This window comes from Jatropha curcas, chromosome 8, assembly GCF_041381405.1.
Source record: "Jatropha curcas cultivar XTBG-Jc1 chromosome 8, XTBG_Jcur_1.0, whole genome shotgun sequence".
Lineage (NCBI taxonomy): Eukaryota > Viridiplantae > Streptophyta > Magnoliopsida > Malpighiales > Euphorbiaceae > Jatropha > Jatropha curcas.
Genome location: NC_143158.1, coordinates 7,115,059 through 7,128,884, shown reverse-complemented (window position 1 = coordinate 7,128,884; position 13,826 = coordinate 7,115,059). Strand labels below are relative to the sequence as shown.

Below are 13,826 nucleotides of genomic sequence, written 5' to 3'. Positions count from 1 at the left end.
AATAGGATAAGCATCCTTTCACATGGGAGTTCACGGATACTCCATGAACTTATGGTTTTAACCGTGCCACGTACATTATACCTGATGCATTAAGTCTTTAACAGTATTTTTTCTACCATGGATTATGTAAACGTGTCAATTAGGGTTTTGCTAGCATGACCATACGGAAAATTTAGTGCTTTGATTATTTTTTTTTTTCAAGCAATAATTATTTTGTTTCCGCTGATCTGTGTCCACGTACTCACTTTTTGACGCTTCTTTCTTTTAAATCTGTGTGGAAACTAACTTGTCGCTTCCGTTAATATCATCTGAGGTCATCTGACGGCGGGAACTTTTTCTTTTTTTTTTTTTGTTTCAGTGACGTATCACAATAATTTATACGGAAAATAACAAACGAGCAAATTATTTTAAGGGTCACTTATCTTTTATTTTTATTTTTTTAAGTAATCATCTTAATTGCCACTGTTGAAATTGAATGAACAAGTGGGAGTGACAAAAATATCTTGTTGGGTTTAAGAAAGTCGTTGGAGAAGATGGTATGATACGATATGGAGATATGGACCCATGTAGGCCAATTGCCAGCATCTATGATATGTCAATCATATGGTGTTATAATCGCTTGGCACTTGAGAAAATAATGTTTATTTATTTTTTTTATTTTATAAACATTTATATCTATTCACAATCATATATTTATAAATAATCATTTATATTCGCGAATGATCTCATATATATTTAGTATATGTAAATTTTTCTTTATTTATCTATAAATAAATCATTTATTTCACTTTTTTTTCGTAATAATCTCTTAAAATTAAAATTTTAATCCTAAAAGAAATTTTTCAAAATTGTTTTCCATGACCTTCCCGTTATTAAATAGAATCAATTAACACATATAGTGATTTTTCATACTTTAAAGTCTAGACTTTCCACTATCATAATATTTATTCTCCATGATTTGTGATTACGTAGGTACGATATTCTAATATGGAATTAAACAAATTAAAATTATTAGAACATAATCAGATCTAATTTTATTATTTTGGCATTAATAAATTAAAATATAAGTTTATGAAAATAAAAATAACACTATCTGAGAAAATCAAATCAATACATCAAGATTTTCTATTTGAATTAAATTGTACTCACTGCTCACCCCTTAGAAATACAGACTTTAAATATAATAATTATATATAATTTCCAAAATATTTTCTAAAATATGAATTTTTTTTATAAAGAATAAAAAAATTATTTAGGGGTGAGCTGGAACTAACATGCTTGACAATGAAAATCTAATTAAAAGCATATCGTTACACACACGCATAAATTGACATTGACTGAAATGCTTCTATATATATATCAATTATTGGGATCAATTATTCATGCTTATCAATCAATCCTGAAATTTTGGATAATTATTCTAATTGGGACACTATGCGCATATCCTTTTTTATAATAAAAATAAAATAAAATAAAATAAAATAATAATAATAATAATTATTATTATTATTATTGTTATTGTTGCATTTTTATAAGCTAAACTCATATTTCAAGTTGTTTCCTGCCATAAATAAAATCGAAGGCTTAAGAAATCCGTTGAATAGGCTGAAATTGAAATTAAATTTTTTTTTTTAAGAATTAAAAAAAATATTTATACATCAACGTAAATTTCTAAACCCAATCATGGAAGATGAAAATGTCAATGGCTTATGTAAAGCCAAGTCACTATACAACTCTAAAATATATTTTATTTCTTTTAATTACTTGCACTATTTGGATTCTCCTCGTTCAATCCTGTTAATAGGAGATTAACATGTTTAATTACCTTTCTCATTTCTTAAAAACCACATTTTTGCCATTTTGCTAGCCACCTATGACCTTTTAGATAATTAAACACGTTAACCTGTGTTTGATATTTCCAAGAATTATGTTTTCCTAACAATTTATTTTTAGTTATTTGATTGTAATTTTGAAAATTAGTTTAAAAAATATTATAATTTATAATTTATAATAAGATTTAAAATGAGTTAAAATATTTATAATTAAAAAATTATTGCTAAATATGAAAAAATAAAAAATATATAAATTATGGTGATTGGTGAAAGAGGCTAATCATGACAAGCGACTAGCAGTGATTAGTGATTCTAGATAATAGTGATTATTAGGGACACGAGTTTTGTTTTTTATTTGAAGGGAGTGACCATGAGTTAATATAATTATGTATTTATGGGAATATAATAAATTTACGAACAGTTCAAAAATATTTTTATCTTTTGAAAAAAAAAAGTCATTCCCTATTAAAATGATTTATTTTTTCTTTTTAACTAGAAAATTACATTCTGTGAATTATTATTTTTTAAAATATTTTATTAGAAAATTTGAAAAATGTTTTTCAAGTAAGTTACCAAATTATTTTTCAAACATGGTGCAACCTCAAGTTAATTCCAATCATCATATCATTAAATTGTGATGTGATTATAAAATTTAAAAAAAAAAATCAATGTGATTAGTTCATCATCAAATTTCAAAAATATAATTAGAATTTTATCAAAATCTAACAATAATTATTTTGTTTTCTCCTAACAAAATAATTATTTTATTGAAAAATAGGATATATGTTTCTACAAATTGAATTCACAAATGAAATTAATCCCAACGCCTCCATCTTCCAAAAATTTCTACCCAAAATCTGATGACTTCCTAATTGATCACGCGACAATAGGACCAAGTAAAAATTTTGTAATTAGAGGTCCTTAAGTGAAATTAAGAGACACGTGTGCGGTTACAAAAGCTACTAGATAAAAATATCTTTAAGACACGTATCCCCACAAATTCTCCATGCAGGTACGAATCGGCTTTTGTTTTTATCTTCACGTGTTTCTTGCATAGGATTATATTTTATAAGTATAAAATTACAAAACGAGGTGAAAGGTATAGTAACATCTAATTACGTGTCTTTTTGAACGTGTCAAAGCGAGTGGGTGGTTTTGAGAAATGACTGGATATTCCGCGAAGGTTGAAAATTCCATGCTGTGGTCCTGCGGAATTTGGATGAGTCCAGATATGAGAAACTTTGGAATACAGCATTTTTTGAGATTAAAAAAGTACTGAGTAATTTTTTTAAAATGACAATTAATTATTGAGTTAAAGTTTGAGCGGATCCATATATATAAAGTGGAATTATCTTCTTTATTAACATATAATATTAGGTTAAAACACAATTTTTTTTTTTTCATTTTAAACTTAATAAAAAAAGTTCAAAATTGTAGAAACAGCTAAAATGAAATTATCTGATTAAAGGAATTTGGTTTAATTTTTATTTGAAAAATCTTCGATTTGTTCAATTTGCTTCATGTGATTGGATATATATGAACCTACTCGACAAAATACTCTCGTTTAATTGTTCAGCATTTTGAGTTAGACTTATGCATTCGTTTAGAAAAAAAGTTGGAAATAAAATCAAATAAAAAAATGAATAACTTAATAAAATTGTAATTACTACAAAGTTGTGATTTAATAATAATATTGTTAAACTATATTCATAGTGCTAAGCCAAATGGATACAAGAATACAGTGAATATATCCTTTCATGTTGAAGAGAATAACTTGTTCTTTAACAATAAATGGGGTTAAAATTATAAATATCAAATGTTATTCTCTTTCAAGTTTGGATGTTTCCAAACAAGAAAATGCATATCATTTTCTTTCCACCAAAAGAAAATATATGTCATTTTTCTTTCATCCGACCATGGGAGTGAAAAATAACAAAATTATATATATATATATATATATTTGAAAATATACTTCATTAATAATAATATCAAGAATTTACTATTAGTAACTAATAGAGTTCGCTGATCTTTTAACAGAAAAAAAAAAAAAAGAAATTCATATCATTTTGAACGAAACTAAAATTAGAACAATATAATATTAGATCTTTCCGCTTTGAGTTGATCTTGACAATAGATATAAATCTTCATAGCAGTAATTAGTCCTTTAATTGATTTGGACGTCAAAATAATAATTTTTCTGGATCTTCTATAATTAAATTATTTTTTTGCAACATATGATAAATACAAAAAAGTTTCCGTCGTTATGCGTCAATAGCATGAATGAAGGAACATGCCGCCTACCAGACTCTATCGATCAAAATCAACACTTGCAAACCAAGATCTAAAGTCTCCAATCAAATAAAATCAAATATCATAGTTTTGTTCACTATTAAACCCTCATAAAGAAGAAAAAAAAAAAATCTAAATACGGAGACAACTAATAATAACAAAATAAAAAAGACAGATCTGTTATAGAAAAAATAAATCTATATTTATTAAAGCAAAAGAAGATGAAACGAAAAAAATATTAGAAAGTAGAACGTAGGGGGCTACCGCTGATAAACAGTGACAGATCCAAACTAAAATTAGGATTTAGAAAACTGGTTTAAAAAACTAGAGAGACTGACGAATTATTTTTGAATGTTTACTGCTGATGAGAGATGGCTATTATACTTTCACAGTTTATCTCTTAAAGTTCTTAAATCATGGTCCAAATATATTTAAAATTAAAAAGATGGGCACTTGGCTCTAAATTAAGTAATTTTATTTTTTAAATTATTTAATTATTATTTATATTCTTAAATTTAAAAAGTTTTATTTTTATTTTTTAACAATTATCTTCTGAAACAAACTAATCTTTTTGAAAATATTGGCATTATTGCCCAGAATTATAATTTTTCAAATTTGATATTTTTATAAGTACTGTGCCTTGACAACTCAGCAGCAAATAATGAAAGCATAAATTCTTTAAAAATAATCAATGTAGAAAAATACCTATTATTTTATAACAGCTATCACTTTGTAAACTTATTCCAGAACCTTCAGGAATTATTTTTCTCCTATTTATTTCCAATTTATAATAATTTTACAACAATATATACATACTTATGGTCTTCCACAAGTATGAGATAAAATAACAATAATAATGTTGATTCAATAATGATGATTAGTACTATCTTAATTATCATATACAATTTTACCTTTTTTAAGGTAAAAATGGATTTGCCGTGTGTAATATTGATTTACTTTCCCTTGTTATTAAAGAAATTTTTTTAAAAATTTGATTTTTTAAAATATAGAATAAATTTATTATCCAAAAATATGAAACATAAATTTTAACTAAAAATCTAGTTTAATTATCGTTAAAATAAAAATATTATTCTAAATATTATACTTTAATTAAACTGAAAACAAAATGAATATAATTAATTTCAACTTTTTATTTTACTTCACACACATATATTTTCAGGTTGGACTTGGTTTCAAGCCCAAATAAAATTCGGGTCCAATCCATTCCAACCCAACAGTTAATTTCAACTTTAATCCTTCAAAGTACACTATTATCAGTTCTTGCCTCTTGGCGCGAAAATTGTATCAAGACTCGGTGCATTCATATTTCTCGCGCGCACCTCTACAATTCCTCCCCCCCCCCCCCCCGCCTCTCTCTCTCTCTCTCTCTCTCTCTCTCTCTCACACACACACACACACACACACACACACACTACTACAGTCCACACTCTAAATTTCTTCACTACAATATGTCGAGTTTCTCTGATCGGATAGAGGAAATCAAATCCCTAATTAATTCAAACAAATCGCTCGCTTACTCTACCCTCCAACTTTTTCAACAACAAGCAAGCAACCATCTTTCTTCGGTTCAAACCCTAGCTAATTCTTCTCACACTCTTATCTCTGTAATTGCCGATGATATTTCAGATGATGATGAGGAAATGTAAGTCTAATAATTTTTGAATTTTATTTAATATTCTATTTTAGGCAAATATGTTGTGTTTGTGATCTAATAGATATATATAATTTTTTTTTTTTTTTTGGTTTCAGTGCTGCACAGGCTTTGAAGTGTTTGGGATTTATGATCTACCATCCTTCTATTGTTTCCACAATCAAAGGTTTTGAAGTTAATTCAAATCTGCTCTAAATTTTGGTTTCTATTGTTCTTTAGCTAATGGAAGTATACTTTACCATTGCAATTTAGTTATCTGATTTTAGGGGAAAAATGAAGCTTATAATCTATTTCTAAAAGATTTGGAAGTCAAAATTTTGTGAAAGAGCTCAATGATGAAATTAATAGATCCTCTTCTGCAATTTAATTGTGCAAGCAAATGATTTTAGTCCCAATTTAATGTGGAAAACGCCCTGGCTCTGGACTTACCTCAGGGAAAGGTATGATAAGGCAATTTCGCTTGTTATGGAGCTTATTATATTATTATGTAAAAGGTAAAAGAGCAAGATGGAATGTTGTTATGCTATGGCACAGTACTTCTTATCTAGGCTTAGGCAGAACGGTGACTGGGCAGGTCTAGTTTTTATCCCCGTTGTGGAAGTGAAATTTGAAACGGAAGGGGAAAAAAGTTGCAAAGCCAGACATTAAAATCAACTTGAATTGTTCCATATGGATCAGTGGGATTGGAGCAATAACTTGATCCCTGCAAAAGAATGCAGAAAAATTAACAATTTTTTTGTAGCTGATCCTGTCTTTCAATGTTTAAGAGTCTACGGTATGCATCCCCATGATTAAACTATAATTGTTCTTGGCCTTATATTTGCATTTTACATGGTTATTGCAGAGATAAAGTGCTATGCTATTCACATTTTTCCTATTTGGTGTTGTAGATGATGATGCTAACATGATCATGGAGGCACTGGCTAAAGTCATTATAGCCACAAAAATAAAGGTAAATATTTCTTTAGTTAGTTATAGTAATTTTCCAATGTAATCTGTTGTTTATCTATATAACAAGCTCGCCTCTTAATTGCAGTCGGTTTGTAATTTAGGCATGTGGTGTATATCAATGCAACAATTTGATGCCTCATTTTTATCTAATCACTTCCATTCTATATTGCGGGCAGTTGTTCATGCCTTGGACAATCCTTTTGGTTCCTTGTCTACAACATTTGAGGCCATACAGGTAGAGTTACCAATTAATTTCTATTAATTACACTGCTACAGAAACTTTGGATCCATTTGTTGATTGATTGCAGTACTCATCCAAATAAATGAAAAGTCATTTTACTTTTTTCCTTCCCAATAAAATCCTTTTAGAATGTGTAGTATGAGTACCTTCCACAATGACATTGCAAAGGCATTCAAATCGATGCTTGAGTCCTTTGATTAAAAATGTATAGTTATTTAGCATAATTAAGGTTATTGCTTCTTTTCTGGTTGCTAAATGTGCATAAGCATGACTTATTCATGTATTTTTCTTTTCAGTTATCTTTTGAAAAAAGAATGCAAATATACAAACAGTCTTAACTCAGAATCAGATAGGACAGTTATACAAACAATTCGTTAATGATACTCGCTGAACTTGATGTCTCTGCTATATCTGTAAATTGCCTTACATTAGGTTGAACCTGAGACCCTTTCTTTAATCACGGACATTGTATGATATCTATTCTTCAGAACTCATACAATTTTATGTTTGAGCTATATTGCAAATGACGCATGGCAACAAATTTGTTTCATATAAATTTATTAATACCACTGTAACAGGTTGTAATGAAGTTTTCGGCTCAACTGGCTGAAAAGATGAGAGAATTTTCACACATATGGTGTCCTCCAATATATAGAAGACTTCTCAGCATTGATAAGAGAGAAAGAGATATTTCAGAAAGGTGTCTGTTGAAGATTAGCTCTGTAATCTTACCTTCTCCTGCAGCTCTCTCTAAGGTGTGAACATTTAGTCTGTTGTCCCTTTGTTTTGTTATCTTTAATGCAAACATCACTATTGGGTATATTGACGAATGCCTGATTTTGTGTTACCAAAAAAATTGTGTTTTTTAATTATTTGCAGACCTCATATTCCATTTTCTCTTACATCTAAGGCTTGGACATAGGCTTCAAGGGATAAGCCTTCACGTATAAGAATTAGCAATGTTAAATAGAGTTCTATAATCTAAGTTTTTCAACTATATCTTCATCTTTCTTTGACAGGCACTGGTCAAAGATATGAAATGGAAATTGCTCACTGGGATGAAGGATCTTCGGAACCAGGGTAGGAAAGTTGAAACATTGCAAGCATGGGGATGGTTTATCCGCTTGCTGGGATCTCATGCTCTAAGGAATAGGCATTTAACTAATGACATGCTCAAAATTCCAGAGCAGACATTTTCTGATCACAACCCCCAAGTCCAGATTGCATCACAGGTAATTACCACAAAGTTGATCTTTTTATTTTTAGAAAAGTGGGTTGTGGCTTTTTCTCTGTCTCAATAATTTTTTATGTAATAACTATTGAATTTTGGAACCTTAGAAGCTGATGAATGGAAATTCTAGAAAATGTGCAAGATTCGTCCCTGTTTAGGTTGTGCTGTTCATGCCATTTTATTTCAGAAACATCAGTAACTTGTCATGGCCAATATGTGAAAGTGCTAAACCAGATCCTAATAGGAAATTCAGTTTTGATGGTAGAAGGTGATGCCTGAACCTGGAATAAACTTGAATGTCCCGTTAGCTTGGGATGCTAAAATTTTCCCCAGAAGTAGATAATGTCAACCCTTATCAGCATTATGTTTCTAGCGACTAAAGCACACTCTAATTGCCTGTTAAATACTTTTTCCTCTTATTTGCTTTTGCACTTTTTATGTATTTTATATAATTTCTGTTTACTAACATGTTCACATGCCTTAATTTAACAGGTTGCATGGGAAGGTCTTGTTGATGCTCTTATTCACCATCCAATTGTGACTCATGAGACTGACGAAGCTGGTGAGAATAGTCGTCAAGTCCAAGCAAGTGCATTTTCAAAAAGTATAAAGCTCTTAATGACACCGTTAATTAGCACCATCTCAAGCAAATGTGATGTATCCAATCATTTATCCTGCTTGAACACGTGGTGTTATCTGCTACATAAACTGGATCTCTCTATTAACCATCCATTGGTGATTGAAGTGGTGTTGGATCCTGTATTTGAAGCAGTTTTTAGAATGGGGCTTGATAACAATACTGTGTGGTTATGGAGTCTATGCCTGGATCTGCTCAATGATTTTATAATGTCCAAATGTAGAAAACCCGACTATGAATCCAGTAGCCATGTTAGCCACCATTCATCAGTCAGAGCTTCTATGCCTTCAATATCTGGCAAATGCTTAGTAAAACAACATTCTGTTAAATGGTATCCATGGGGCGTTAATCAATTGGACTTCTTTATAAAGATGATTAGTATTATACTTAGTCATGCATCAATTGTAACAAATACTCTTGAAAATAGAAATGCAGTGTGTGATGATGCCTTAAGGATATTTAGATCTCTTTTAAGAGGGGTGCAAATAGAGTTCAAGAGTTCATCCATAAATTATGCCAATATTGTTTTATGTTTGAACACAATATTGAGATTCATGAAGGAGACATGTGAAAACATAAATTCATGTGGTAGCAGCAAAAATAAATTGCAGTGTATCAGTACTGCAGTCCAGTTTCTACAGGCTGTAATTGATGAGTTAGAACCTTCTATATTGGGATCCCCTCTTTATGAAGTGGCTCTAGACATCAGGTACATTGAGAATCTGCAATCAATAAATGATACTAAATATGCAAAATTTTTGAGTGTTTTCCCTATTGCCTACATGGATATGGTTTCACCATTGGCTTATCTTATTACACTCTGCATCTGCATGGTGATCCAGCTAACTTCTGACACAGTCGAAACAGAGTTAGTGTTGCAGAGATTTCACAATTTTTTCAAATTGATACTGTTTTCATATAATCCCTTGGGAAATCTCCAAGTTGCAGTTGGACTATTGTATAAGCATGCGGGCTACAGGAACTTACACATGTGGATAGCTCAAGCTCAAGCTCTGAAAGACTGCATGTGTGGCATACAGGATTTTTCTATGTTCAAAATGGAAGCAGACAGCAATTGTTACCTTGGCATATACCAACTTTTATCCTATCCATTTGTTGCATGGTCTTCCTCACTGCAAACACAGGCCTCTGAGAAAGTTAGTGGATCTACGGACGAGTCTTATGTTTCTACACAAAGAAAACTTGATCTTGAACATGTAATTGAAGTATGGAAATCAGTATATGGTGCTCTTTGTGCCTCAAAGTGTTTTGCAACAGAGAGCCTCGCTGACAACCTGTGCTCAATGTTAAACTGGTGCATTGATGAAAATATAAGAACGATCGGCCGTGGCACTGAACTAAATTTAAGTTGTAATGATCTCAAACTTGATTTCCTTTCTTTATCTGGTAATGCTGTGGCATGCATACTTGAAGTCGTTTCAGCAGCTATTTCAGATGTAAGCAAAAGTAATCATGCTGAACCTCAAATATTCGGCGACTTAAAAAGTGTTCTGGGATTTGCTGCCAGGTAAGTACAAAAATTGCTTTTTAAATAGCCTAATAAAATTGAAAACCCTCATTGAACCATGGTATGGTTGCAGGGACCTAGGACTTATCTGTGAGCAGGTGTAGGAAAAAGGTGACCAATTAGTTGTATCAGAGTGTTTAACACAGGCAACCTTTTTAGAAACCTGATGAAATTATTTTGAACCAAATCTGCATTTTGAGATGGAACAGCTCCTCTGAAGTGCAATTTTCTCCACTGTGATAATCCAGATTAGGAATGAACTTCGCTATTCAATTGCCTAGAACACCTTAATTGATTAATTCCTATGAAAGACGTAATCCTCAATTCCTATGAAAGACATAATCCTCAATGAGTGATATCAAGTGAATGTGCTCGACTATGAAACTGATATTTTATGGATTTTGGTATGGTTTTATTTTTCCTGCGGGCTCCTGTCTCCAACTGCAAGTGGTTATGTTATATTTGCTATTGCTGCAGATTCCTGAAGCATTGGGCAGAAGTACAATCAGATTCACTCAACGGTCTTCCTCTAACTTCAAGGTTAGGCTCAAAGGTGTTTCCTCATTCTCACCATTAAGTTGTTGTCTTTACTAATCTGATGATGTATGTATGTATCTCTGACAGGGTACTTTCTGATTTGGCACATTTCATGAGTTGCCTGCATTCAAAGCAAACTATTCTTTCAACTATCGAGGTATGCATCTCTCAGTTTTAGTCGCACTACTACGTTTCTGAAATTAGTGTGTTTGGAAGAGATGGAGAATAAATTTAAATCATTAGTCTTTAATAATGGAATCAATTACATAAACCGGTATTAGTAGCAGTCTGCATTCAGGTAAAATGGGCTTTTTATATTTTTTTAGGAAGCAGAAAGATTGTGTGAAAAGAGAAATAAATGGAGATGCTGATCAGCCATCATAAAAATTAAAAAAATTACATTTGAGAGATTTGGAGTGGAACAGAAGCATGCTTCCATCCTGCACAGAAATTTCCTACTCTTGATGTTCCAACTCATCTGCTGAAGCTCAAAAGTATAGAAAAGGGGGGAAGTCATGTGAAAGGTCGTCCATTGCCAAATAAGATCCAAACTTTTAATAATAACAATTAAACTTCCTGTGGTCTGTGTTGAACTAGTGTTTAGTAATTTGTTTATGTTTTACTGCAGATAGTAAATTCTTCTTTACTTCAATTGCTATCACTTGGAGGACTACACGATGGAAGTACCAAAGATCAACTTCAGTGCCTGTGGGCTGAAACCCTTGCTTGTTTAAGGAGGAGTAAGCCTCCAATAAGCTTTGATTCCTCTTTCCTCAAACTTCAGGCACCCCTCTTGGAAAAAACTCTTGATCATCCAAATCCTGTTATTTCAGAGCTTACCATCAACTTTTGGAATTCAACATACGGTGAGACAATTAAGTTAAATTACCCTGAAACTTTACTGGATGTCTTAGACAAGCTATCCAGAAATAAGAGAATCATCCTCCACAAGAAAAGCCTGTCGTTTCTTGTAAAATGTAGTTCTACACCAGAATTGACTGCTCAAAGATACAAGGTGTCTGCAACACATAACAGGAGCACAAAAAGAGTAGAATTCGTGGAAAATACAATGAATCAAATGGAGCACAAAGATAACTTGAAATCAAGTTTTAAAAGAAAAAGGTTGGAATTAACTGAGCACCAGAAGGAAGTAAGACGTGCACAGCAAGGAAGGGGGATGGATTGTAATGGACACGGTCCAGGGGTCCGAACATATACTACTGTTGATTTTTCACAAGGAAATGAGGATTCACAAGAGAGCCAGGAGATTAGGAACCCAGATTCTATAATGGAGATGCCGAGAAGAGTTACATAATTGTTTTCTGTTTGGATGTGCAAAATGGAAGGTATAGCCCTCCAAAGTTGTTTAACAATTGTTGAGGGTTACAAAAATATTGTGCTAGAAAAGCAGCACTGAGAAAAGGGAGAACAAAATCATAAATCGCAAGAGCTATTTCACCGCCAACATAGCCAGGCCATGACCTATAAAATGAGACAAAAATTAGAAATATAGCGGCCGCAAACTATAAAACAGGGTCTTCGGTTCAACTTATTTATGCGTTTTGGGCGTTTCAGGTCGAGGTTCGTCTCCCTTTAGATGTTGAGATGTTTGCATGGGACGCGATGCCGCCGCTGAGTTTCAAACGCCAAGACTAGATGTTTTCTTGAACTTGTATACCTAAGCCAATAAACAAGATTAAATTACGTCCATGTCCTTATAGTATAGCCATAATTACAGTTCAGGATTTCTTTTTTATCTAATGCTTGAACTTTCCTCCAATCTTTAAGATTTTATTCTTGTAACGCACCATTACGTTTCAAAGCACTTATTGTATCCCTAAACTTCAGAATTTCATTAACAAACCATTGCATGCTTATTGACGTATGATGAAAAAAAAAAAAAAAAACGAATGAGATGTAGTTTTGATAAACGTATAACCAAAATGACACAAAAGCCTTATTTTTCAGCTAATTTACATTTGTAGGCCATTGATTCATCGGGAATCCCTTAAAAAAAATAATAATAAAATGAACGTGAATTAAAGTAAAAAAATAAGTTACTTTAGAGATTTTATATCTATCTCTATGAGGAAAAGGAGATGTCAATTGAGATAGATAAAGAAAGTGGAATGAGAGACGAGAAAGAATGGATGGTGAGCCAAACAGAGAAGGGTTCGTGCAAGGAGAAAGGCGGTAGATCTTAACAAGCCAGGTCATTTTTCTTTGTTCAATTGCTCTATTGCGTTTGATAATACGCACCGTTTGCCAACGTGACAGACAAAATATTAACAACACTTCAAAAATTAGAAGGATGATAGAGTAAAAAATAGAGAGAAAAAAGAGTAAAATCTGGTGGTTAAGTGATACATTCATAAGGATTGCCTAATAGAATATCCGAGTATGAGGAATTGGGTGAGTAATGGAAGCAATTTGGTATTATTATTAAAACAAAGGGTTTTTTTTGGATGATTTAATTATTTTGGAGGAAATTTTGTGACTTTGTGGAGTTTTAACTTGTAGATCTGTCAAGCTTTATTTTTCACCCTCGCAAGATGATGATAATGAAGACCTAGTGAAGCTTTGATTTTCGTTTTTCATTGTTAGATGAGAATGTTGAAGAAGATGATTGCTTGGGATACAGTAAATTATTTAACTTTTTTAGCTATTTTTTGGAAATAATATTAATGATATTTATTAATTTTATTATTTATTTAAAAATTAATTACTTATTAAAAAAAGAAATTGAAACGTTTTTAAAATATTAATTACATTATTAATTTTATCAATTATTAAAAACTGTACACATATTAATGATATTAATTTCACTTCATCGATATTTATAAATGATATTATTTGTGTTTTCTAATATTTGTCACATTTGAAATTTCAGGTTCATTAAGAAAATCAT

The 13,826-nt window shown here is 31.3% G+C and overlaps 1 protein-coding gene across 3 annotated transcripts; it reads left to right on the top strand.

The window, feature by feature from the left end:
- Positions 1-5,491: 5,491 nt before the first annotated feature.
- Positions 5,492-12,760, top strand: LOC105641288 (uncharacterized). Of its 3 annotated transcripts, XR_002285269.3 has the most exons (11): positions 5,492-5,784; positions 5,892-5,959; positions 6,684-6,745; positions 6,830-6,979; positions 7,564-7,740; positions 8,005-8,217; positions 8,709-10,381; positions 10,859-10,921; positions 11,006-11,075; positions 11,245-11,442; positions 11,547-11,681. XR_002285269.3 is itself a non-coding variant. In XM_012225803.4 (10 exons), the coding sequence occupies exons 1-10, from the start codon at positions 5,591-5,593 to the stop codon at positions 12,231-12,233; spliced, it is 3,357 nt and encodes a 1,118-aa protein (XP_012081193.2). In that variant the 5' UTR covers positions 5,492-5,590; the 3' UTR covers positions 12,234-12,760. The 3 variants fall into 3 exon arrangements, 2 of the variants coding, with proteins under 2 accessions (XP_012081193.2, XP_020537829.2); XM_012225803.4 differs by lacking the exon at positions 11,245-11,442 and having other exon boundaries at positions 11,547-12,760; XM_020682170.3 differs by lacking the exons at positions 5,492-5,784; positions 11,245-11,442 and having other exon boundaries at positions 6,921-6,979; positions 11,547-12,760.
- The last annotated feature ends 1,066 nt before the right edge of the window (positions 12,761-13,826 follow it).